The following is a 22485-nucleotide window of genomic DNA, read 5'->3' on the forward strand; positions in this document are numbered from 1 at the left end:
CCTAATGCCTTTCATTGTAACTGAGGGCATCTGTTTGGGTTAACGCTTTGATCTCCTTGTATTTGATGGTATGTATCACCCTACTGAAACGAAGAGCTGGCCTAAAATGCAAGCAGCATAAGAGAGTGAGTGAATCTGCACAAAAAGGGAAAGTTTTGATTTCCATAGTGTCAGCATCATTTGCACTTGGGCCCCGGGTTAGCCACCATTTTAGCCAAAGCTTCCGTGGCTCCAAGAAAAGCACTATTAAGAACAAACAGTTCTGGTCCTCACTTTGGCACTGGCCAGCTGTGTGACCTTGGAACATCAGCCTCCTCTTTGGGCCTCAGTGTCTTATCTACAAGAATTAGATGAGGTGACCTTTAATGCCTTCCGGCCCTTAAATTCTCAGATTCTATGAAGGCCATGAGTCTTTCTGACACTAAAACCACATCATCACAAGACATCAAAGGATGAAAAACTAAGTGCAAATAAAGGTCGAATAAACACATTTAAAGGCAAGTGCTTCCAGAACATCGAGGCTCAGGGGGAAGCTCATGTTCATAGTAGCCTCTCAGAATTCTTCTTTAAAATGGGCTGAAACAATTGGAGTGTTGCTGTTACGCCAGGCCATTGTCAGCAGCACGGGTGGCTCAAGGATTTTTGCCCACCACTGGCATACTTTGTCGTCACTCCCTACCACATCAGATGTACTTTATATATGTCAGCGATATTGAAAATATAGCCAAACACCAAGAAAGAAGCCAAAGACAAACCAAAAGCTTTATAATTATAAAGATTATATAGATTTGAATTTCTTGAGGCATTTTCATGAAACCATGTATACATAGAACAAAAACTGACTTTAACAAAAACAGAGAAAGAAAGAAACTGGAAAAATCCTATAGGTAACTCGAAAAGCAAAAATTTACAGTCATTTGGGCAGCAAGAGTGGTCTATTTGTTTACCTGGTTATTTGTTTCCTAAATGCTTCTTTGCCACTTACTCTGTGCCAGAATCTCTTCTCCTTACTTTACAAATTTCTTTCCAAACTCATTGTATCTCTTAGTAAACGCATGAGGCAGGGAGTGTAATTATACCCATTTTATACATAAGGAAATTGAAGCACAGAGAGGTCCCATTATGTGGCCGGGTCCCACAACTCATCAAGAGCAGAGCCAGGATTTGGAACTAAGCAGACCAGCTCTGGCATCTGTGGTCTTGAGCTCTGTGCTCTGCGCCTGTCATAGGTGCTTCCTTAAGCCACCCACTGTATTACAATAATGGAGGTTCACCCATTAACTCAGCAATATTATTATGGCTGCATTTTAATTTTAATATTCCTGCAAGGCAGTATTGAATGTGCATAACTAATGAGTTTCAGGAAAAGATTAAACTCATTTTGGAATATTTGGTTAAGAAATTGAGGTCCCCTGTACATTTTAGGATTCTCATACCTAACAGTTCATTTTTTGCTGTTGTTTTATTGTTCACATAAAGTGTCAAATCCCAACTGTTTGAAACCTCAACCTCACTCTGTACTTTCAGATTTATCAGATACTTGATTTGGGTTTCACTGTGTTTAAAATTAGAATAAAGCTATGTTGAAATGAGCCACCATATTAACTTTCTAAATATATGATAATACCAAGGGAGAAAGCAGCTATAATTTAATTTATAAAATTTATAAATATAATTTCTAACCACGAAATAAGGCATTGTCTGCAATTCCCTTATATAATCCCTTTCAACCTCAAGCAAAAATAAATAAAATATTTAGCAGAAATAGAGTTATTTGAGACAGACTACAAGTACTAGGAAGCCTATAATGGGCATTTAATGTATCTTGTGTCTAAATCGTCAAGCGTGCTTTTCCTGTTATTTCCTTTTTATATTATCGATGAGCAGACTATTTGCTCAGTATTAACATTAGTTTTAGGAAATAGACCTAAATAAAGTAGAAAACCAAACTACTGCGGCCATCAGTCTTTCAGCAGGATGGTTTTCTCTAAAGGATACAACCCTTTCACTTGTTTTTAAAGGAAGGGCATGCTTAGCCCACGGAAATCTCTTAACCTGCTCTTAGGCTCTGCTAATATCCAGTGACCTCCTTTGAAGCGCCAGTTCATTCCAAGCTCGCCTTTCCCACTGAAAGTTCTATATTGTACAGCAGGATCCCAATTAGCAGAAATCAGTGAAGAGGAAAACATGATATTAGCCAGAGAATATTTTATTTAAATTGTGGAGTGTGATAAAATACTTAAAAATAGAGTTGCTGCATCTCATGAAAGCAACCTGAGATTCAAGAATTCGTTGCAAATACATGGTTGGGAACTATAGGGGGAATGAGGAGGGGCTGTGTTCAAAATGACAACTGCTTCCTTTACCAAAGGAGAAAAAAATTTTTTTTTTCTCTAAATCTAAATATGGCATGTGGCTTCTTTCCATAGCTCTGGGGTGGATTCGGCAGTGTATTTTCCAGATCAGCACACCCACTTCAGATCCGTGACACCGGCCAGGCAGCCTGAATCAATGAATCTGAAAGCCTCAAAGAGCATGGACCTTGGTAAGTGAGGGCCAGTGACATGCAGGTCAGCACTCCAGCCTCAGCCCATCTGTCTTCCCGAATGTCCTCCCTTTGTTTCTTCAGCTCCAACCTTAGCGGGCAAAGTCTGCTGAAGCCTGGAGGAGGGGCTAGTGGTCATCCCATCTCCCTGTCTCCTCTCACCATCTAATTGTAATTACCCCTTTTTAAAAGAGAGAGAAATGATATTTTTTATAAAGTGGTTCATAGAGGTCAGAACAATAGGATTATTCCTTCCAGATGGTCAGAATACCATAGGCACCAGTAAGTCACCTGCCTCTGTATTTGTACTCTCACTTCCACCAGAACCTTTGCATTTCTCACGTATGCACCTGTTGCAGGGTCTGGGAAGATAGTGTGGTTAAATGAATCCTCTAAAGGGTTGCCCATCTCCATGTACAGTGGCTAGGGGTAGCAGCAATGAGGAAGCCTTATCTCTTTAAATGCCCATCTCCAGACACTGTTAACACTGAAGGGAAAAAAAGGGTCTCTGGGTTTGCCAGATTGAGGGTGTCAGGGTACCCTGGGTCCATGCCTGCACAGCCTCATTGAGTTTCCGAGCTCTGCAGGGAATTTCTGGGTGACTTTTGGGTGCTAGGGCAGAGCAGGGGCCCCTGAAAATTGTGTTCTCCAGGTCCTAGGATGTGGGAACCCGGAAGACAGCTCAGACACCCAAGAACATTGCTGTGCCCTCATAGGCACTTGTAGAGAAACGATTCTGAGAGAAGGGTGTCCGTGCAAAATAAATCCTCGGGAAATATTCATTGCTGCTGGGTGCTCGCAGACCATGCTTTGCAAAATTTTTTGAGGCATATTGCATATTTCATTAGTAGCAATAAGAGAATAAAATAATCAAAACTTTGTGCTCCACCAAGCCATCTGATAAATAGTGCTTATCTGTTACTCAGGTAAGTCCAGAAAAACGTTCAGTCAGGATGAAACAAGGGAAATTGATTCCATTTTCTATAAATTAACTAGGTCACTAGGATACATTTGTTCTAACCACCTACAGTGAGAGAGGGATAGAAATCCTGAGCACTGGCCGGAATAGGGGATTTTCTTGAGGGTGAACCTTTGACAAACCAAAGGAATAATGTGTGACAGTGACCAAGGTTATTATTAATAATTTGAGGAAAACTTGATTTTTATAAAATGCTTGATAAGTATTTTTATTGTATCTTTCTAATTTCTCCATGGGGAAAATGAATGTCATAGCCAGAAACGGTATTTCTGTGTATATTTTTTATTACTGAAAACTTTGAGAAGTTTTCTTTTTTAAATTGAAATAGCCCTTCGAAAATATGTATGGCAGTCACTCATTGCATTCTACTGTAATTATACCATAAATGAAAATAGCAGTACTGTTTGTTCAGTTTACATAATTGGGCAGAGGTCATGAGCTATTTACTTCAGGACCTAAGTGCCGAAACATTGGCTTAAATGCACCACACAGCAGAAGTAGTAAAATATGGTTAAAAAAAAAAAAACTATTTCATATACCATCAAAGCTTGATCTCTTCCAGTAAATGCCAATTTAAAGCTAAGACTCTTGCAGAGGGCTCCAAGGGTCAACATTCTAGAGGCTTTCTGAGCCCTCTCCCCAGAACAATTGAATGAGCTCAATAGATGTGTTGGTTTTCTTAGTTAATAAACTCAGATGATATCAGAATGTTAAACATTTGGAAGTGTCTTTCCTGTTTGATTAGGTGAAAAGAATGTTTAGTTTTCTATAAATAGCACTGGGCCAAAGTGAGAAATTAATATATTTACTAAAAAAGTTGCTGGCTCTCCTTGTAGGATAGCAGGATCGAGGTCCAATCTTCCAAAGTGAAAAATTAAATAATCAATCAATCCTAAGGTTTTAAGGCTGAATCTCCAATTAATGCTATTTGGCTCTTTTGGACCTGGAAAAAATGGCAATTTCTTATGGTACAAAATTAAAAAGAGAAAACCTTTTATTTATCTTGTAATTTTTGTTTCTTAGTTCTCCTTGACAAAGTCTGCAGGAATCTTTGAAGGCTGACAGTCCCCATTAGTACCCTCTTTGTTTTTATTTCATTTTTGCTGTTGAGTCTAAGCTAGTATTTTAACTTGCATATTATGTTCAAGTTATTTTAAAGGTTAGTGAGTTCCATTTACTTCACTTACGTTTCAAAAGACAGACAACTCTTATGAGAAAGAAGCCACCTCATCTCCAGATACAAACATGATTTAAAAATAGTTTGCTATGTATACGCAGCATTCTGTTCGCTGCATCATCCATGTATGTGTGTATGTGTATTGTGTGTTGTGTTTCTTTATAATAGTTGTACTGTGTTTTATGAGTGCATCTGAATTGACAATTTACTTTTCCCTTTTTGACTGAAGTTGGGATTGAGAGTTTGGGGAGTTTTTTCGGTTTGGGGCTTTTTTTGGAGGGTCCTTTTGTCTTTTATATTCTATGATTATACCTATTTATATCCTTTGCCAAAAATATTTCCATTTCTTAATTTTTTTTATCTTTAGAAAGTTGTTATGTATGTTGCAAAGAATTTCTTGCAGTCTATTATTTGTCTTCTTAGTTTGATTGTGATATCCTTTACAATAAAAAACATTTTAGTCTCAGAGTAAAAAATTTCCATTTTCATGACCTTTAGACTTTATACTTGCCACATTGTTTTCTTCTTGTACTTTTAAAGGCTTTTTTTTTAAGTTTATTTATTTAGTTTGAGAGAGAGAGAGCGAGTGAGCAAACAGGGGAGGGGCAGAGAGAGAGCGGGAGTGAGAGAATCCCAAGCAGGCTCCATACTGTCAGCACAGAGCCCTATGGGAGGCTTGAACTCGTGAAGCATTTGACCTGAGACGAAATCAAGAGCCAGACGCTTAACTGACTGAGCCACCCAGGTGCCCTAAAGGCTTTTTTAAAAATGTTTACCAATCTGTAATATATTTATCCACAGTGAATGAGGCAGAAAAATGTTTATTTGTGATAATAGGTGAATTATTCATGACATGTATTGACTGTTACATCCTGTCCCCATTAATTCAGAATGTAATAACATTGAATACTAAGTTTCCTTGCATACATGGGTCAGTTTCTAGACATATTCTATTGACATATTTATTCCATGCCAGTGTCACCTTGTTTATGTTATCATGCTATTTCGTTGTATTCTGATAACTTATTAGGAAAAACTTCCTCTGATTTTTCTTCTTTGGTAAAATCAGTTTGGCTCCTCATATATATTTATTCTTCCACATGAACTTTATTTAGATCAGCTTATCAAAATGAACTTAAACGTTAAACAAGAATGCTTCCACTGTGTACGTGCATACTACATGCCTGTGTCCATTAATTATGACTTTGCTGATGCTTCCTGATAGAAGAAATGTTTTTATCAAGTTAAATAAATTTCCTCATATTCCTAGCTTCTTAAAAAGTTCATTTGCTCATTTTGTTTAATCCGTAGCTGATGTTTAATTTTATTAAGTGATTTTTAAAGATCTATACAGAACGACCATGTGTATTTTGCTCTTTATTCTATTAACATAGTGAGTTGTATTAATAGATTCCCCAATATTCAATCTCTGTTCTTTCTGAATTACTTTCAGTTTTTCTCTGCACTAAAAAAGGTAGACATGAATTGTACATTATCTATGTGCTCTAAAATGTAGATATAAAACTGTGATTACAGTTCTACTCAATGTCATTAAGTCCTATATAGCCAGTATAGATTTTTTTTTTTTTTTGAGGCTATTCTGCCTCTATTTTGGGAATACTTTTGCTGGCATGCATGTGGCCACTTTTAAGTCAGATCAGAATGATTAAAATGATGAATAAAAGGAAATTTATTTTTAAATAATTGGATGTAACTATGCTTATTCAAAGGGGTTAGGGTGTCATTTTCTGGGTTTTCCAGAAAATCAATCTTTTCCTACTAATTGTAGACTTTCCTCTATTTATTTAAATTACCAGAATTACTATGTTCAGTCTGGATCCCTTTAATTTGCTCATAATTGAGCTTGTGTGGGTGCTGAGTTGGAAGCTCTCAGGAGCTGAATAACACAGCTGCCTCTTTGGCCTTTGGCATAGGGTTTTCCCCCAAAGAGCTGCCCTTTTGGCAATATGCCAGAGAGTTACAGTCAAAGACTTTCTGATGAGACATAAACATCTTTAATTTCCAAGCCTGGTGTTTTATGGCCCTGTAATACTATCTAAGAATGAATCTGAATTGTTCAAGGGACAGCACTTCAGTGTTTTGGCCCGTCCCCTGACCTAATCTATAGGCCCATTCAAAGTTCAGTCAAAAATGTTATTTCCCACAAGATTTTTTTTTTTTTGAGAGTTTTTACTTTTGTTTCAAATTGGCCTTCTCCCATTTCAGAAGCGTGGTCCGTAACTCAGTTAGGGAAGACTGAGGACAGTGCAGATGCTAGATGCTGGCCAGCTGTCCTGCCTCTGTTCAATAAGAGGAAATGAGCTGAAAGTGAGGCCTGAGACATTCAGACACAAGTTTAGGAAGTTCACTGACAATGAAGATTGTTAGCATTCCATGTCCCGCAGTCTCTTACAAAAGTACATGTGCCTTGGATGAACTCTCCCTAAAATCAAGATGATATATAAATTGGCTGATTTTCTTCCAAGATCTGTAATTCAGCGCTTGTACTTTTCTGTTACTTGCTGGTTCTCAACTTTTTTAAGATAGAAAATGTTTGTAGATGCCCACAGTGGAAGGAAATTATAAATAGGCTGATATCTAATAGCAACAAAGGTAAGTAAATACTTGTGTCATGTTTTGAATATAACGCTTTCATACATGTCAGACATTCCTTTCAGAGTAGTTAGGTATCTCTAACATCAGACTGAAGATGGGCATGCAAAAAGTTCATTAAACCCACTCTACTAATTTCTTCTTAAAATTATTTTTTGGGCCTGTGTGTGCAAGTGTCCACAGGGACTCAGGGCAGCCTCGGCTCCCCACTCCCTCACAAGGCTAGCTGCCTGGCCCACGTCTGCAGGTGCCCAGAAGTGGGTGGAGAATCAAGGCTCCCCAAAGCCTCCCCACCCAAATCCTCATCGCTGTCACTAATTTTTTTTTTTTTGTACAGCAAGGTAGTTCCATATGAATTCTTTGCAATAAGACAAGAATCCTGAACACTAAATACACAGAATGTGTATAAAACTGTATGTTCAGATATTTGTGATGACGGTTTATCTGCCACTATATATTATGTATGCCATGTAATATATTAATATATATCTTACCATAAATGTGTATGTATATCCATGGATCATCTTCATTGTCCATCAATAAGCAATACCCCTGAAGACCATGAAAGCCGAATCGAGTACTACCGTTTAAGTTATAAGTGACTCGCTAAAAGAAAAACAAACACAAAAACAGAAACTTGGTTGGTAAGGAAGGAGTCATGGTAACACTAAAAGAAAGTGCCTGTTAACTATCTCTCAAAGACCAGGAAGAGTACAAGGACATAGCCAGGTGTATGCCTTACATTTCAGAAGTCAAAATAAAGGAATTGCAGAAAATGTTTATCATTCATTAAATAAATGTTTGTTGCGTGCCTATTGTGTGCCAGGAAATAAATTAAACACCGAGGCTTCAGTAGAAAACAAGAGAAATGGTGTTTGTTGCGTGTACCTAGATAGAAAGTCTAACAGGAAAGGAAAACCCAAGAGTTAAGGAAAGATCCCCTAGAAGAAATTCTGACATTATGATGATAACTTATCTCCAAGAGGAAGAAAAGGGAGAGGCATCTAAAGATACTAGGGGGGCTGCTTGGAGAAGTTGCCAAGATAACCTTGGCTGTGGAGAGGAGGAGAAAAGCAAATGGTTAAAAAGACAAAGGAAAGCGAGAGTGCGTAACAGTCATCTACAAGAATAAATGCAGGAAGAGCTGAACAGCTGCTCGAAGCTTGCAAAACCTGTAAAAGTTAGACAGCCAGGCTATTTTTAGAGCATGAGGAAGAAAGTGTGTGAGGGGCCCATTGTTTAGAGCACCTAACAGCTGTCAGGTGGAACACATAGCCACCCGGTTCCTGTGTTAATTTTATCTTCATGCACACAAGAGAGTGATGTTCAAACTGGAAAGCCATGTCTGCCGCGAATGGAAGTAGGCAGTTTATATTCCTGCTCGCTAAGAGGATCATGCTCATAAAACGACTGTCCCCGACCATTAGAAATTACCAAGAGTAGGCCTCGCACCGGAGAACAGGAAGCAAATGACCAGTTTTCACAAAGATGATGAATTCCAGAAGCAACTGGTGAAACTGCTGATCTCAACGCCAATCCTCAAAGAATTGCCATGTTTGTGCAATGAAAAGAGGAAAAGACAAAGTGGTGGTCACAGGTCTCTTTTAGAGAGGGGGTCTCTAACACAACCGAGGTCTCCTTTCCTTGTTGATTTCATCTCTAGACTGATAATTCAGGGAAATGTTATCATTGACTTTGATCTTTCTAATGGCATTTCGATTTTTGATCAGGACTTATGGGCCAAATTATACAGGAAAGTAGGGAGGAGCATTGGCATGCCCTTTCCCAAAATGTGCTAATTAAGGCTTATTGTCTTTCTGAAAGGAATTCAATAACATACAGGATTCTGTACTTGGTGCTTCTCATTATATCCTAAACAGAATTTGATGAACAGTGGACCTGTGTAACTTGGGTGAAGGTTTGAAAGGCATCCTTACCAAATTTTCAGTAGGTGCTGCCTCAGAGAATTGGGTGATATGTTAGATTGACAATATTTGCATCTAAGCAATTTCTCCAGAATTGAAGAAGGTAGAACTTAACGAAGACTGACACATCCATCTAACAGATGTTTGTTGGCTCTTCATTATATCCCAGGCAATATCCTGGGTGAATGAGACAAAAGCTTCTCTCTTGTGGTGTTTTCATTCTCATAGGGTAAGTAGACAATAAAGTTGTACAGAAGTTAAAAAAAACAACATAAAATTTCGCATAGAGGTGATGTCTCTGAAGCCAAATTTAGATAGAGATGAAGACTGGGGAGAGGTGAGGCTTTTTTGGAGAGGGTGGTGAAACATAAAGATAACGTCCTAAGGTCAGGCTCAAAGAAATCAATTGTACGTACACGTGTAGGATTTAGGAGGCCTGGTGTAATAATAGTTACTGAGGAGGCCCTGGTTTTTAGCTGCTTGCCTGATATGGCCAACCCCAAAGGTAGTTCTGTGTTGGCAGATCAAGGAAGACAACAGTTTCCCTGGACTCTGGTCTCATCCTAATACATCTGTAGCACTGCACTTAAGTCTGGGTACCGTATTGGGGCGCCTGGGTGGCTCAGTCGGTTGAGTGTCTGACTTCAGCTAAGGTCATGATCTCACAGTTCGTGGGTTCGAGCCCCGCGTCAGGCTCTGTGCTGACAGCTCAGAGCCTGGAGCCTGCTTCGGATTCTGTTTCTCCCTCTCTCTCTGCCCCTCCCCTGCTCGTGCTCTGTCTCTGTCTCAAAAATAAACAAACATGAAAAAAAATTATAAAAAAAAAGTCTGGGTACCGTATTTTAATAGAGACAAAAACAGGGTAGAATGCCTCCCGGAAGAGGAGTGATGTCTTAGGAAGTGTATGAGAAGCCTCCCCAGGTATTTTCACAGCTACTGTTGAGAAACTCAAATCTGCGGGGTGCCTGGGTGGCTGAGTTGGGTGACTGTCCAACCTCAGCTTAGGTCATGATCTTGTGGTTCGTGAGTTCAAGCCCCGCATTGGGCTCTGTGCTGACAGGTCAGAGCCTAGAGCCTGCTTTGGATTCTGTGTCTCCCTCTCTGCCCCTCCCCTGCCCATGCTCTGTCTGTCTCTCAAAAATAAACACACATTAAAAAAAAATTTTTTTAAAGAGAAGAAAAGCTCAAATCTGCTTAAAATTGAATCTGCACCCCAAATACCTCAGGTGATGATAAGCCATACCAGAAGATGTAACACGTTTACAGACGTTGACATCTATGACATCTATAATAATGATAAAAAAAAACTGAACTCTGGTTTACAGTATATTTGGTATGCAAGGAAAAAATAGAAACACAAATATAAAATTGACCAGCATTGTGGAAAAGGGACCATAGTTTGTTTTTCAGTTTTTGATAAAGGATGTAAGTTCTTTTTATTTTTTAGCGCATCTTAATATGTTTATATAGTTAACCACACAGGTTGTAAGTGAAGTGGGTGGCTAGATGAAAACAAGTTAAATGAATTTACAGAAATTAGGTATCAAAGGTCAGGCTGCATTCTAGGCGATGTCTCTGGTAAGAAAAGAACAAGTAAGGCAAACTTGGAATAACTGACTTCACACACAGGTTATAGCACTGCCAGCTAAAGCAGGGTTCTTTCAAAACGTCAAGAAAACCAGGGCCCCTGGGTGGCTCAGTCGGTTAAGCGTCAGACTTCAGCTCAGGTCATGATCTCCTGGTCCGTGAGTTGGACCCCCACGTCGGGCTCTGTACTGACAGCTCAGAGCCTGGAGCCTGCTTTGGATTCTGTGTCTGCCTCTCTCTCTCTGCCCTTCCCCTGCTCATGCTCTGTCTCTCTCTGTCTCAAAAATAAATAAACGTTAAAAAAAAAATTAAAAAAACTTAACCTGAGACCTAGGACATAAGGGATTCAGGGCTGCTGAGTAGCAGCAGCTTCAGGGAAAGGGTAATGTTAGTGGTGATATTGCAAGTGAGACTGTACATCCCCCACACGTTTTTCTTGCAATTGGTGATTGACTGGAACTGTTGATGGAAGTAGATTCTCTTCAAGTAAATATTGTGAAAACGTGGAGAAAAGGTTACCTACGGATTTCACATGCAGATCCTTCATCCAATCGCAGGGTCACAAATGGTCTCAGATGTTGTCATGTGGTTTTACACAACACTTCTATCTTCTTAACCTAGGACATTGCCTGGAGGAATATGTAGATAATTTAAAAATTCAGTGTCTGAAAAAAATAAAAATTCAGTGTCTGGAGGAGGAGCCCAAAGGTCTACTTTCCCACAAGAGATACAAAGAAACTTCATAAAGTTTGGAAATGTTTGTAATTGAACCTTAACTAATGATATTACATCAATAACCCATGTAGATCTTTATTAAATTAGCCTCTGTCTATTTAGAGCATTATTTGTGCTCTGGCGGGAAATCTTGATCAATGGAGAAACTGCCTTATCCTTTAGAACTGAAATTTCCTGGGCCCCTCTTGAAACTTGCATTAGTACATGAAGTGCTTTCTTCTGTATATTTTGTACCTCAATTGAGACTCTACATCTCAGATACATACAAGCATGTTAAATGAAGCCAAACATGAATCTTTTATTCTCAATTGTCTTTGTTTTCTAAATCATTGTTCATATTTAAATGAAATTCTCTGTTCCTTTTTATGGAACTTTTGTACTAATATAAGAATATCTTCATAAAAATATGATGCTAAGAGCACTATTCAAAGAATGGAACAAAGCATTTAAATTTTCCTTACAAATATGAACCATATCCATTTTAGTTGTTCTGAAGCGAGAGTTTCATTAGCTAAAAACATTATATAGAAATATACAATTAAACACAGTATAACAAATGTTGCATAAAATGTATGAGTGTATGGGGCGCCTGGGTGGCTCAGTAGGTTAAGCATCTGACTCTTGATCTGCACTTAGGTCATGATCTCACAATTCGTGAGTTTGAGCCCCACACTGGGCTCTACTCTGATGGCGTGGAGCCTGCTTGGGATTCTTTCTCTCTATCTCTCTGCCCCTCCTCTGTTCGTGCTCTCTCTCTCTCTCTCTCTCTCTCAAAATAAATAAGTAAACTGAAAAAAAAAGTTTTAAATATATAAGTATATGTTAGTTGGAGTTTGGCAGTGTCATGATTATCTCTTATGAATGCTATTTTGAGTGATAAATATTTATTAGTGGCGATATTTCCTGTGGACACTAAAGTGACTATAGGGAAGTACAACTGTCTCATTTTTACATGCAGCAGTTGCAGCTCTCTAAAAAGCAAAGATGTTGAGTCTTGTGTATTTTTTTCTCATATATACATATTCATATGTTTATATTCTAATTTTCCCCAAAAGTCATTGTACTGAACAGGTGCTTTTCACAGATTTGTGTCCTTTCAGAACTACCTAGCTTGGATATTATTCTCTGTGTCTCTGCCTCTATAATATTTTTCCATTGTAAAGTTTGCTCTTGAGTAAATGTAGCCCGATTTATCCGCTTAATGTTATATCCTTTGGCCAGAAGAGTCATTTCCAATTCTTTACTCAGAAATGTCAGTGAATTGAGCCTGCAAGTGCATAAAATTTTGTAAACAATCATGATTATTTTATCATTATATATTTCTATAAGTATCATTTCTTGGCCAAATAGTGTATAAATATTTAAGGCTTTTGATATAAATGACCTCTTGCCCTCCAGAAAAGCACTTTTGTTCTTATCAGTAGTATGTGGAAGAATCTGGGAGTCATTTTTGTGACTTTCACCAATTTTATATGATTTTTTAATTTTACACTTAAAATTACTCCCGTGGCTACACATTTTTCATATATTTTTTGATTGTGTATTTTCTATTGCAAACCATCTGAGCATTTCCTCTGTAAGGCTGAAAATTTCTAAATTAAATAATCACTTTTTGAAAGTAAAATGTTATTCTATATTAAAGGTCAAATCTCAACTCTTGCTCATAGGGGAAAATAGATATTTCGCTTTTAATTTCCTAAAGCTAAGAATGTTATCCACTCCAAAGTACACATTAATTAATACATTTGTGAATTTCATTAAATGGTTAGAAAAATGTCTACCTAAACATGAATCAGAGGCAAAGCCAGAGCTTAGACTTACTTATCATAAAAAGTGCTTAATCCAGGGTAAGTCAGTGTGTGTGTGTGTGTGTGTGTGTGTGTGTGTGTGTGTGTGTGTGTACTTTATATACATTGATTATGGCAGATTTAGAATATATTAGTACAAAGGTGGGCATCACCAGAAACACTCTATTTTTTATAAGACTGAAAATTTGTTAAACACTTGGAAAAATACTTTGTCTCTTGTAAAATTTATGCCTGCCTTCCTTCCTTCCTTCCTTCCTTCCTTCCTTCCTTCCTTCCTTACACATTTAGTGAGTGCTTTCTGTGTGCCAAATAGTGTTCTAAATAATTGACACATATCAGTAATGACACAATATGTTATTTCTAGGTTACCTCTAGTGTAGATAGTCTCATGAACAAAGTTTGAGAGATTAGGGATGTATATGGAAATAATAAATGAATAAAGATATTGGAAAGGAAATAAAATACTTAGAAATAAATTTAACCAAGGAGGTGAAAGACCTATACTCTGAAATCTGTAAGACACTGATGAAAGAAATTGAAGATGACACAAATGGAAAGACATTCTAGGCTCATGGATTAGAAGAATTCATATTGTTAAAATGTCGATACTACCAAAGGCAATCTACAAATTTGGTGCAACACTTACTAAAATTCCAATTGAATTTTTCACAGAACTAGAACAAATAATCCTACAGTTTGTGTGGAAGATTCCAAGTAACCACAGCAATCTTGAGAAAGAAGAACAAAACTGGGGGTATCACAATCCCATATTTCAAGATATACTACAAAGCTGTAGTAATCAAAACAGTATGGTACTGGCACAAAAAAAGACACAGATCAGTGAATAGGCCCAAGCTTACATGGTCAATTTATGACAAAAGAGGAAAGACTATACAACAGGGAAAGGACAGTCTTTTCAATAAATGGTGTTGAGAAAACTAGACCACTTACACCATACACAAAAATAAATTCAAAACTGATTAATGACCTAAATGTAAGACCTGAAACTCCTAAAAGAAAACATAAGCACTAATCTCTTGGACATCAACATTAGTGACATATTTATGGTATGTCTCCTCAGGCCAGGAAAACAAAATAAAAAGTAAACTATTGTTACTGAACCAAACTAAAAAGTTTTTTTCACAGCAAAGGAAACCATCAACAAAACAAAAAGGCAAACTAGTGAATAGGAGAAGATATTTGCAAATGGCATAGCCAGTAAGAGGTTAATATCCAAAATATATAACGAACTTCTACAATGCAATACCAAAAAAAAAAAAAACCCAAAAAACAAACAAACAAAAAAATCAAACCAATTACGAAATGGGCAGAGGACATGAATAGACTTTTTTTTTTCCAGAGAAGACTCAAGATGGCCAACATATACATGAAAAGATGTTCAACATCGCTAATCATCAGGGAAATAAATGCAAATTAAAAGCACAATGAGTTATCACCTCACACAAGTCAGAATGGCCACTGTCTGAAAGACAAGAAATAACAAGTGTTAGCAAGGGTATGGAGAAAAAGGAACCCTCATGCAATGTTAGTAGGAATTAGTGCTAATTGGTGCTAATTAGTAGAAATTGGTGCTACCACTTTGGAGAACAGTATGGAAATTCCCAAACCAAATTAAAAATAGAAGTACAATATAATCCAGTAATTCCACTACTGGGTATTTACCCATACAAAATGGAAACACAGATTTTTAAAACATACATGCTCCCCTGTGTTTATTGCAGCATTATTTACAATAGCCAAGATATAGAAGCACCCTAAGTGCCTATTGATAGATGAATGGATAAAGAAGATGTGGTATGTATACATATAGAATATTACTCAGCCAGAAAATGAATAAGATATTGCCATTTGCAACAACATGGATGAACCTAGAGGGTATTATGCTCAGTGAAATAAGTCAGACAAAGGCAAATACCATATGATTTTATTTACACATGGAATGTAAAAAAAAAAAAAATGACCAGACTCATAAATACAGAAAATGAACTGGCAGTTGCCAAAGGGGAGGTGGGTGGGAAGATGAATAAAATAGGTGAAGAGGATTAAGAGGTACAAATGTCTAGATATTAAAAAAAAAAAAAAAAAGACACTGGCCAAGAATCTTCAGTACAACATGCATACATTTCTACAAGTGGAGGAGAAAGGAAACAAGACTGGAAAGGCTAATATTTCAATACCCACTTGGTTTCTAGTGTTCATAAGAGAAGGGTACTAGGAACTCTATTCAATGAAAGTATTAAAATTGGAGTGAAAATTAAAACAGAGATCAAATTGGAAATTGACTAATCAAGAGTGATGGTTTCGCGTGAGCTGGGAATAGCTGATCTACCCTCTGCTGATCCAGAAAGTAACTGGCATAATCCCCAAGCACTTGAGGATTGTCTTAGAAGAATTGTGAGAGCCTGCAAAGGTTCCAGCTGAAATTACTTAAAGGCAAAGAAAGGGTATACCGAGGAATTAGAAAACAGCCCATTTTTTTTAATTTGGAAAAAAAATTATTGTAGCATCCAAATGGAGTGCAAAATAGGTTACATCAGGGATTTCCTATTTCCAGGCTTTACTAAATCAGTAGTTGCCAGGTAAATAGTCTCAGTGCTTTCTGTGTACTCAGGTGAGCAGAAAATCACAAATGGCCAAGTCCTCAAGCTATAGGCTCGTAATGAAGCCTTATCAAAGAATGAAGAATATGTTTGTTCGTATAAAAGTAGATGAACATGAAATGTAACTGAAAATAGATGGGATGGCTTAGTAGTGACTTGAATGATAGAGTAAAAAATGGTCAAGTACGTTTGGAAAGCGCTGAGTTAACCAGGCTTTTTAAACATAAGATTGCTCACAACCTTTAATAGGTTTTATGTATATTGTCAGGTGTTAAATTGTCTCCACGAGTCTTCAAGATACAATATTTGCAATGTTTCCCAGACTCATTTGATCACAGAAACCTGGAGCACACACCGTCTCATGGGACTGGTACTCTGGGGAGTGTCCTTGGCAAAGAGGAGTTGTGTCTGTGAGGTTTAAAGGTGACCTGCACCAGCCAGAGTAGGGTGAGGGAAGGGTCACCAACCAGCTAGGACATGTGGAGCAATCCTGACAAGCAGGATGCGGCGCGAGAGAGAACCTCCAAGGTAGAGAGGTGTCCACAGCCACTAAAAAAGTAGGAACTGACTGCAGAGCAGATGAAAGAACCGGCCGTATTGTAACAGAGCAGGAATGAACCTCTGATGGCAGCGTGTGCCTCACTGCATGCAGGTGCCTCAGAAAGAACAGCACGTGCATAATAAAATAACCTCTGCTATTGTACTGCATGGTCAGTGGCTAGAAACCACTGACTTCCCTTTGCGTGCAGCGAGAAGATTAAACTCCTCGGCCCCAACATTCAAGGCAGTGATGATGACTATCATCTAGAAGAGGAAAAAGAAAGCATCAGTAGGAACCGTAATCGTAGTAGTAGCTAAAATTGTTTGAGCATTTGATGTATGCCGGGCATGGGGTTTTGCACGGTCATTCTATTGCCATTTTACAGATGATGTATATGGGACTTAAAGAGATTGACTTGTGTGAGGGATCATGGGTACTAAGTGGCAGAGCCAGGATTTGAACTCAGGTACACTCAACTGTGATGCCTTTCTGTTTCAACAGAGGCTTATTAATTTCCCAGTCTTAACTCTAAAAAACAGAAGCCTCACTCTTCTCTCCTTTTTAAGTTCTATCTTTCGTTCAGAACCTACTCAAGTCTTGCCTGTTCCAGCTCTTTCTCAGAATACCTAAAGCAGTTATCACTGGTATCACTATGTTTAGCTCAGAATTGCACACACTTTTGGGTATCCACTGAGAATTTTTTTTTCCACTCTAATCAAACTCCAGGCCTCTTCAAGGCGATACCTTTTACTTCTTTAGCACCCATCTCACTGCTTAGAACGTGCAGGTGCTGAGCGAATCCAAGATGAATGGTGTGGATGGACAGTGTCAGAGCAATCTGGGGGCAGTCTCAGAAACCCATTGATCTCAATGATACATTTGGCTGAACTTCACTAAGTAGGCTGGTCCCCCCCCCTTTTTTTTACATCAGAAGTTTGAACAGATGAATAAAAGTGCAAACAAATAATTAACGGATAAATGAATAAGAGGGTAAACAAATGGTTTGGGTAGCAAAAATAGAATAGGGGTAAAGATGTTTTAGGAGGGTGTCTACCCTATAGCAGCACCCCACACTCACATTCACTTGGTACCCAAACTAGTTTTGTTCACTTCAAAGTGTTTGGGGGAGGTTCATAGAAATGAACAGATTTAAGGAAAGAGTCAAACTCAGGAAATGTTGAAGGCCAAGGGCTTTAATTTCATTACATAGAAAAGAGTGAAAGCAGTTGCTTAAAACTCAAAGAAAAGGACTATGTGCTTTATTTCCTAATTGGAGGAATCTATGAATAAATTAGGCAATCACTTAACATAATTGATTTAGATCATGTGAATTCACTTGCACTGCTAGAGAGGGTTAATTAGATCAGATTGTTTGTGGCCCTTTTTAGTCTTCTATCACTGACATTCTTTTCCCTTTGTGTTCCTTTTTATCTTCCTTTTGTTGGTTTTTAATTTTATCTCAAGGAATATATATCATTTATATTATCTAATTCTAAGTTATTCCTTTTGTTTATAGAATTCGAAAAAGTTGAAGGTAAATATTTTTATAACAAATCTGGGTGCTTATTTATTAATCTCATTTTCATTTTCCATAAATCTCTTTGCAGAGGAATAAGTATAGTATGTGCATAAACCTAGTGCCATGGGAATTATATTCAAAACATGCTTGAACTGCTTGCTTTTACCTGCAGCAACATGAAATTGAATTACATTACTATAGAGCAATTTGATTGCATGTGAGTTGTGACAAATATTGTGTAAGCTGAATATTCAGAGATTTTGCTCACCTTGGGTCACACAGTATGAGTCATCATGGCAAATATCCTACAGTGATTCCACAAAATCCTGAATCAAAGAACACAACTCAAAATAAATTGAAAATATTCTCCATAGTTTAAATATGTGGTACAGACTCATCCATCACAACTTCATAATTTATGCACATTTTTATCCACAAAGCAATTTTCATATTTAGGTTTAATCAAAGAATTTATCAATACAAGTGCAATCTACTGTAGCCTAGTATGCAAATGACAAACTTTAAAATGCCCTATATTCATGTAACCTGATTTGTATAATGTCCAAACATAGCTACTTGATATTGATGTATAAGTTAACTCTTAACTAGCCCCTTAAATATATAAATTGCATTCCTTTATAAAAGTACTTACAGTGCTTCATCATTATGCTTCATCATTAATGGATTGGGAATATCTGTAAAAGAATGTGATAATCTTAAACAGGTGTTCAATGTATCATTATCATGTACTTTTCTAAGTATGCTTTAGAAGTTTCATTGTGAAGATAAAGTGCTGGTATATAAGAAAAGTATGTAAGCCTATTTGAGTGAAAGGAGAAAATATTTTTTTCTTAAGTTGGAGAACACATTAGCTACAGATAATGCAGGTAAAACTAAGAAATGTTCCTAAGAGTTCACTTTGGATTACATTGTTCCTCTTTAAATCCACATCCTGAAGTGTTAATTAATTTAGAAACTCCACATTCTTGAAATAGGATTAAGAGACACCACTTTAATAAGCACTCCCTATTATCCACATGTTCTTTGTTGTTCATGAGAATAAAGGAATAACTATAAAATACTTGACAAAGAATTAATGTCTTTAATATATGAAGAGCTCTAAATAGTTACTAGAAAATATTCCAGTACAAAATTGGGACAGTATCTGCTCAGACAGTTCACACAAAAAAAATTTAGTTGCCTAAGGTGTATGAAATATATTCAACCTCACAAGTAAATAAGAAAATTGAGGTATTGGCAAACATTGGCAGATGCTGAAATATACATGTCTCAGTATCACAGTACATGTTTGTTGGATATTTAAATTTATGCTACTTACCTGCAAGGCAGTGTAGTAATTGTATAAGGCACCACCATAAGGAATATTAGCACTATTTTTATCTTTTATCCAGTAATTCCATTTGGAAGAATTATCCCACGAGAGAGAAAGAAAGAGAGAGAGAGAGAGAGAGAGAGAGAAAGAAAGAAAGAAAGAAAGAAAGAGAAAAAGAAAGATAGATTTAATCAAGATTTAAGTTTAAGGATTTTTCGCTATAGTGAACTTAATTTCCCAGCAATTAGAGAGTTTGTGAAATTATAGGCTATTGAACTAATAGATGTAATAGACCATTATGCAACCAATAAAAATCTTGAGACAATTTAATGAATGAAAAATGTCAATGATAAAACATCAGCTGAGAAGACTATAGAGATATATTAGTGTTAACATTGTTTTTTTCTTTAGTGGTAGTTGCAAGGATAATTTTTATCTTTATACATTCCTATACTTTTTAAATCTTCTAACAGAAATACATATTACGTTTACAACTAGAATGAAATCAATTGGAAGCAGTAAAATAATTTTAAAGTAGAATTAAAAAAAACAGGTAATCCTGTCCATGGTAGAAAGAGATGGTGATATTTAACTCTGAAAAGGAAAAGGAATGTAGGGTTTTATTGGCTGATTTCTTATCATTGAGGACTATCACTTAGAAGACAGGTTAAGAATATTTATGGGAAAAATTATATGTATACTAACAGATTTCAGGTACAGAAAGTTACTCTTTACCAGTTGAAATGGTATTAAACAGGAGCACATTCCACTGCAATGGAATACCAACAGTGGTATAATAAACAGGAGTTTATTGGTCATATATGACATGAAATCTGAGTGGGGCCAGTTCAGTGACTGACTGGAACCATCAAAGACCTATGTTCCTTTCTTTTTGCATTCTTGATTTTCTGGCTCTTGTCCTTGTATCTGTAATGTTACCACCCAGTGCTGTGTCTTCAACAATCATACCCATGTTCCAGGCAAAAAGAAAAAAAAAGAGGGGGAAGGGCAGAGGGTAATAGCACATTCCAACGTTTTTCCCTTTATATCAGGAAATCCGACATTGTATAAAGAGTGCTGCCCAGCAAACTTCCAGTTTTATTTCGTTGGCCAGGAGAATGAAGTTGTTGGTGACACTGGGTCATCCAGCCAATAATGTCTGCCATTTCTCCCCTGTAAGGCGGCGAGCTTCTGGTCACTGCTAGTAGATGGAAGTGCAGAGAGCCTTCTATGAGTTGGGCAGAATTTCTTAGTTCTTTTAGATCTTAATCTTTATTATTTTTTTTAAAATAATCTCTACACCCAGCATGGACTCAAGCTTACAGCCCCGAGATTAAGAGTCATAGGTCTTCATCTTTAGAGACTATTATTCCAGTCCTACTTTGATAGAAATGTATAATCCATAGAAAAGCAGTAAGAGAGCAGTGACCTGATTCCCTACCCATGGTCAAGCTCAAGCTTGACTAGTTATATTTAGGTTGGAGCATAGGGCAAGGAGTCAAAGGTGTTAGGGACAATGATGATGCCATTTCAAAGTGGAGAATTTAGTGAAGGCACAACGTGTAGGAGGGAGATGCCCAGAGGGAACAACAACAAAAGAGGTTTTTTTTTTTCTTCTTAATGACCTAAATCAGTAGTTTTAAGTTTATATTTTCACATTCCGAGTTACTGAAACAATTTCTCTGGTTGAAGCAGGAAAGGATTTTTTTCCTCTGTTAGTTGCTATAGGCACAGGGCCTAGAACCTAGATTTACCAGAACCTACCAAAGTATCCAAGACATGAAAAAAACTATTGGCTCTGAGGTATGAAAATAAAGCCAGAAATTTGAGATTAATAAATGTTTGAATAATCCTTGAAGTATAACCCTATGCCAATTTTGCTAATTGTTACATTCACAATTCAAAAAAAATATCATTACATTTGAAAACAGTATTTGGGGATGTTTTTCCAATTCACAAGAATTTCTCGGTATTCACAAGGATTCCTAAAAAAATCAGTCAATATCTATTAAATGAGTAATTCATACCCCAATAATTTTAAATCCATTTTTCCAAATCTCTTTTAAATTTTTACAGCAAGAAAGTTTATTTAATGTAAGAATCGGGGTAGGGGGATGAGGGAAAGGCAGTAGGATGGGATTATGCACTGCAGTTACAGCCCAGTACTTTTCCTTTTTTCCCTTCCTTCATCAGCAGTCTCTGAGGCTTGCAAAGAAACCCCTGGCCTAAGGAAAAGAGTTTGAAAAATTGCTGCCTGTGAAGTCACTTTGGACTCTGGGTCTCTCCACTTTCTCTTTTTCCTATTAATGTTTTCTGTTAGCTCAACCTTGTTCAAGATTCTTAATATACCTCAACAGCTTCCCAAAAGATAGTGGATATTTAATATGTATGTGTAATCATCTGTTCTGCAAAAAAGGAGCTTGATTTAAATGAGCTCATCGAATAGATCGGTATAAAATACCAGATCAGTTCACTAGAGTGTGTGCGGACCTTGTGCATCCCATTTAAGTGAATGGTTGTGTTCTCTGAGTTGAAGAGACAGCACATAAACCTCCAAAGTTAATATCCTCTAATAAACAATGAATCTGGATGACAACTTTTCAAAGTCTATTACATACTAGTAGCCCTGGTTTTGCACAGTTTGCATATTAAACAGATGCTAGTGAATTCTGGGCAGAAATATAGACGGTATTATATACTTCAGTTCATGCCAGAAGAGAAATCTTTTGATAGCACTTATTGTAGCCAAGAACAGAAGCAGCTATACAATCCCCAGCCAGAAACCAGGTGCCAAAATTAATACATGCAGGAGTGAAATGGGTTGCTGTCTTAGCGTAAAGCCCATAAGCTCTAGGAAAAAAGCACATATAAATCCTGAGTAGCTCGGGTTACTAGATTTTGAGGGTGCTAGTTTAGTTCCGGGCTGGCCAGTTAACTTTACAAGAAGAAACGATGTTGAGTGATGGGGGTGTATGTTTCTGCACAGCTGCCCCTCCCACAAGCGTGTGCAGAAGTGCCATGAAGAGCGTAGGGATGGTGTTCAGTAACATAAGCCCTGCACATGACTTGGATATAGCAAGCTTACTTGTCAGAGGTGTAGGT

The 22485-nt window shown here is 37.3% G+C and overlaps 1 protein-coding gene across 9 annotated transcripts in view; it reads left to right on the top strand.

Annotated features, from left to right (window-relative positions):
- The window catches only part of PARD3B (par-3 family cell polarity regulator beta), a 997127-nt gene that overhangs the window by 615389 nt on the left and 359253 nt on the right, over positions 1-22485 (top strand). For all 9 annotated transcript variants that reach the window (XM_053215665.1, XM_015074145.3, XM_053215667.1 and 6 more), the window contains one exon: positions 2430-2545. In XM_053215665.1, coding sequence (XP_053071640.1) covers positions 2430-2545 — 116 coding nt within the window. The remainder of the gene's footprint in view (positions 1-2429; positions 2546-22485) is intronic.

This window comes from Acinonyx jubatus, chromosome C1, assembly GCF_027475565.1.
Source record: "Acinonyx jubatus isolate Ajub_Pintada_27869175 chromosome C1, VMU_Ajub_asm_v1.0, whole genome shotgun sequence".
NCBI classification, from domain to species: domain Eukaryota; kingdom Metazoa; phylum Chordata; class Mammalia; order Carnivora; family Felidae; genus Acinonyx; species Acinonyx jubatus.